This window comes from Eulemur rufifrons, chromosome 7, assembly GCF_041146395.1.
Source record: "Eulemur rufifrons isolate Redbay chromosome 7, OSU_ERuf_1, whole genome shotgun sequence".
Taxonomy (NCBI): Eukaryota; Metazoa; Chordata; class Mammalia; order Primates; family Lemuridae; genus Eulemur; species Eulemur rufifrons.
In genome coordinates, this window is record NC_090989.1 from 150,085,862 (window position 1) to 150,091,048 (window position 5,187).

The 5,187-nt window shown below is 55.5% G+C and overlaps 1 protein-coding gene across 1 annotated transcript; it reads left to right on the forward strand.

Moving 5' to 3' along the window:
- The first annotated feature begins 1,614 nt into the window (after window positions 1-1,614).
- TMEM158 (transmembrane protein 158) lies at window positions 1,615-3,410 on the forward strand. Its single transcript, XM_069473524.1, has one exon. It carries the CDS (start codon window positions 1,872-1,874, stop codon window positions 2,751-2,753), a length of 882 nt encoding a protein of 293 aa, XP_069329625.1. The 5' UTR covers window positions 1,615-1,871; the 3' UTR covers window positions 2,754-3,410.
- The last annotated feature ends 1,777 nt before the right edge of the window (window positions 3,411-5,187 follow it).

Consider the following 5,187-nt stretch of genomic DNA (forward strand, 5'->3'; position numbering starts at 1 on the left):
AACAGTTCTGCTCCATCAGACAGCAGATTCTGTTCCTGAGATGCAAGGCTGAAAGGAGAAGTAATTTTTAATAAAAGCATGAAAATTCATTGTCCTCTCTGGCAGTACCACTTCCAAGCACAAAAAGTGATGAAGGCCTAAACAAAAGAGGAGTCCCATCCTCTTGGGGAAATTAACCCTTTCTGTAGAAACCAACGACCATTCCAGACAGCCAATGTGGGCTGGACTGCTACATCACAGCAGCCAGCACGTGAGCACCTCCGAGGACAGATGGGCTGACACTGGCTTGGGAGCACTTATTATCACAGCAGCCCTGCAAGGCAGGTACCACCCACCCATTCAGAAGGGGGAACCAAGGCCAAGTCAGAATAATGGCTTGCCTAGCTGGCAACGGATAAGTTGGGGGACCTATATTTTGAGGTTGTTTTTACAATTTCCTCAGCCCGGTTTTACTCATTGTTAGAAAACAATGAATGAAAGCTTCCAGAAATGTAATCAGCCAAGATGCCTAGCTACGTAGTTCTGTCCTTTGCAGACCTGTCATTTAGCTGAGCCGGTTTACAGGGAGGGCCATTTTGCTGAGGCCTGTTTCGTCTCCCTTCCCTCTCGGTCACAGGAATAGGAGGTGTTCATAGAGCACAGGCTTCAAAACACAGGGTCCTTCCCCAGACAGGGCTCAGCGATTTTGTTTCCAAGTGTGAGAGGTCAAGTTACTAGGAAAGTGCTTTTCAATGTAAATCTGATCTCTTGATGCCTTATCTTGGCAGCCCTCCCTCCACGTAATATCCCAATGGGGATAAACTGCCCCTCAACATGGATTCTAACATACAGACCTTTCGTAAATACGTGCTCCCTCCATCAGTCGGGACCTGTGTCCTCCCTGCACAAGGCGAGAGGTTTCCTGTGAGTGAACTGCCAGCCCGGACCTCTGGGCGGCAGAGCCACAGGGCTCCCCTCCCCGGAACCAGCCACTGTCCACCCGAACCCGTAGAGTTCCTGGTGTTTTCCTCAGGGCTCCCTTGCTGCGAGGAGAATCCCAAGTGGGGCCATTGTGTTGGAGATGCATTAAAAACCAGCCGAACTCTCCAGGTTGAAGGTTTTAAGAGACACTGTGGAAAGGCAGAAGGAGCTAGTGGAGTGGAGTTGTTTCTGGCTCATGGGGTGGCCCGGGGTGGGGGGGCCTCCTTCCCCCCAGTTTCCGTTTCCCCTTCTGTAAGACGGGGTGGCGGGAGGGGGTCCAGGTGAGCACTGAGGCGAGACAGCGCAGGCTTCCCTCAGGCGTGACAAAGAGATGGTGTCGCAGCCCTCGAGCCTCCCTCGGAAGACGCAATTCTCCGGGAGCGCCCTAGCCCAGGGCGCGTCCGCTGGCTTCCCCAGCCCGCCCGCACCTGCTGGGCCCAGCGATCCTCCCTCCGCGCGGCCCGGCCCGCGCTCCCGCCTCAGAGTCCCACCCACGCACCCAGTCCCGCAGCCCTCCGGCCCTCCCCGCCCGCGCGTGGGACTCCGCCTCCCCCGAGTCCCCGCGCCCGGCGAGCGGAGGGCGGGCCAGGGCGGGGCGCGCGGGAGGCGGAGCCAAGCCGGGGAATCCTGCTCCGGGCAGGCGCCCGGTCCCGCAGAGCAGCCCGGCCGTCCGAGGGCCCCGGCGCCGGGGGCGGTGGGGAACCCCAGACGCTGCCGGGTCTGGAGGGATCCCCGCGCCGAGCGAGCCGCCGCCACCGCCTCCGCGCCGCCCTCGCGGGCTGGCAGCGCCCGGTGCGCCCGCGCTCCGCCCAGCCACCAGCTCCCGCTGTCCCACCGTCCGCCTGCCGGCCCTCGCCCGCTCGCCATGCAGCCGCCGCCGGCCCCGCGCGCGTAGGCGCCCGCCACAGGCCATGCTGCCCCTGCTCGCCGCGCTGCTGGCCGCCGCCTGCCCGCTGCCGCCCGCCCGCGGCGGGGCCGCAGATGCGCCGGGCCTCCTCGGGACGCCCCCCAACGCTTCAGTCAACGCGTCGTCCGCGGGCGAGCCGACCGCCCCGCGGCTGCTGGCCTCAGCGGCGCCCGGCTCCCCCGAGCGCCCGGGCCCGGAGGAGGCGCCGGCGGCGCCGTGCAACATCAGCGTGCAGCGGCAGATGCTGAGCTCGCTGCTCGTGCGCTGGGGCCGCCCGCGGGGCTTCCAGTGCGACCTGCTGCTCTTCTCCACCAACGCGCACGGCCGCGCCTTCTTCGCTGCCGCCTTCCACCGCGTCGGGCCGCCGCTGCTCATCGAGCACCTGGGGCTGGCGGCGGGCGGCGCGCAGCAGGACCTGCGCCTCTGCGTGGGCTGCGGCTGGGTGCGCGGCCGCCGCCCCGGCCGCCTCCGGCCCGCCGCCCCCGCCACCGCCGGGGCGCCCACCGCGCTGCCCTCCTACCCCGCGGCCGAGCCGCCCGGGCCGCTGTGGCTGCAGGGCGAGCCGCTGCATTTCTGCTGCCTAGACTTCAGCCTGGAGGAGCTGCAGGGCGAGCCGGGCTGGCGGCTGAACCGCAAGCCCATCGAGTCCACGCTGGTGGCCTGCTTCATGACCCTGGTCATCGTCGTATGGAGCGTGGCCGCCCTCATCTGGCCGGTGCCCATCATCGCCGGCTTCTTGCCCAACGGCATGGAGCAGCGCCGGACCACCGCCAGCGCCACCGCGGCCACCCCCGCCGCAGTGCCGGCAGGGACCACCGCGGCCGCCGCTGCCGCCGCCGCTGCCGCCGCCGCCGCGGCCGTCACCTCGGGGGTGGCGACCAAGTGACCCGCTCCGCTCCTCCTTGCGTCCGTTCTGTGTCCGCGCTCGCGGGTGCCTTTCCCGCCGGGAGACCCGGCCGGTGTGCTTCGTGCTGTAGTATCGTTAGTTCTTCTTCCCGGGATGGGGCCGCCGAGAGGCCTCGCAGTGTTTGAAAAGCAAGGGTTGTGCTGCGCTTCCAGTTCCGAAAAGCAGACGTGAGCCCTGGGACCGAAGGGTGGGATCCGCAGCTCGGAAGACGGAGAGAGGGGACTGGGGCCCTTTCCCCTCTATTGCACCCCCTGCCCGCCTCCCTCCCCGCACCCATGTGCCCTCTATTCATGGCATAAAATGACCAAATCCTGTGTATTTGTTTTATATATTTAATAACTGTTTTAAATGAAAGTTTTAGTAAAAAAATACAAAACAAAAAGATTAAATTGCTATTGCTGTAGTAAGAGAAGCTCTTTGTATCCAAACATAGTTGTATTTGAAGTTTGTTGTTTTTTTAATTTATTTTAAAAGGGGGGAGGGCATGGGAAGGATTTAACACCGATATATTGTTACTGCTGAAAATGAACTTTATGAACCTTTTCCAAGTCGATCTATCCAGTGACGTGGCCTGGTGGGCGTTTCTTCTTGTATTTATGTGATTTTTTTGGCTTTTAATACAGACATTTTCCTCCAGAGATGTGTATGTAGCTTTTTCTTTACTTGATTTAGGACAAGGAATCCAGGAATTGCGAGATATTACCCTAAAACATGAGAGAGGGAATCTCCAAAAAGTTAGAGAATGGTGAATTCTATCTGCCTCACCTGGCTGGAGAGGGAGGAGGTGCAAGCCCTGTCACTTGCCCTCCTGGCCACTGTCCTGCCTCTCCCACACTAGGCCCCCCAACCCACGCCCACCCACTCCCCACCTGTTGTGGTGGCAAGGAGGGTTTTACCTGATTTGTCTTTTTACTCACTGTCCCAGCCTCTGAAAAACACTCACTAAAGCGTCAAAATGGTAAAATCAATAGTTCCTCTGAGCTGAGTGTCTTTCACAAAAATGACTCATTTTAAAAGACATATAGATTTCATTTTCGTATGTGTGAACTTTAGCAGATGAGCACTTTACAAAAGCTGGTTTTAAAACCTGATATATTATTTTGGTATTAAGAATTTTTAAGAAGGTGAACTCTTGGGGAATAAGTAGTTAATGATCACAAGACTTTCTTTACTTCTTGGTTTCCATGTTACTATGGTGTCTGGGTTTCAGAAGACTAAATGAAAAGTTCTTAAAGAGACAATATAACAACAATTTTTTTTCATGAATACTTAAGATTTTTCTAGAGCTGTAGTTCTCAACGTGTGGTCCCTGGGCCAGCAACATCAACAGCACCTGGGAACTTGTTAGAGATGCAAAACTGGGTTCCACCCAGGACCTATCGAATCAGAAACTCTGGGATAGGGCCCAGCAATCTGTATTTTAACAAGCCCTCCAAGGGATTCTGACGCATTTCAAGTTTGAGAACAGCTGTGCCCTAGTGAAAGAGAACTTTCAAATGTATGTAGCCTCCTTTTATCTCGAGATGTCTCTATTTTATCAAAGAAATGGGATGCTTTTTTTTTCCACAGGAGTCTGTCTGAAGGAGGGGCTGGGTCCGTGCCTTGCAGCTTCAGCTAGTCCTCTTGGTACTTGAGGTCCAGGGATATCTCTGGCAGAGCACAGCCCCTGAGAAGGGTGGGATGGGGTGGGGGTGGGGGGTGGTCTTCCCCCATCTCGTGATTCCCACATTGAAGAAGTTCAGTGTAATGCAAATCTGGTAGCCTAGAAAGTCACTGCCAATCTTCCTATGCCCCAAAGCAAGGTAGATTGTAAACTTCACTGTTTTCCAACCCTGTGGTAACTAGCAGGAGAAAATCAATAATTTTACTAACTTTGATCAATTTTAATATAATCATAGCATTTGTATTAATAATTCTGGAAGGCATATTAGGTATGCTTAGTACCACAGACACACATACACAGTCACTCTGCCTGCTTTTTGCAAGATGAAAACTAAGGCTCAGAGACGTTCAGCATCTTGTCTACAATCACACAGCTACATGAGGCAGAGCTGAGTCTAAACCCAGGACTTCTGCTTCCCTGAACAGTATTTTTCATCACTAGAAACTTCTAGGAGAATTAGGAGCTAGCTGCTCAAGGCCTGCTCTTCTGCTGACCTACCCCAGCCACTGTCAGATTTTGTGTGGCTACCAACCAAAAGGAACCAGGTACCGTTAATTTTAAATGACACACTCAGGCACTTAAAGAACTTAAGTATATATATATATATATATATATATAATGTGTATATATGTGTGTGTATGTGTGCATGCGTGCCTGTGTGTGTATACATCTGAGGAGCCCTAATGAATGCATCTTTAGCGTGGGTTTGAAATATCCACATCAATATACCTTCCTAAAGAAAGATTTTTC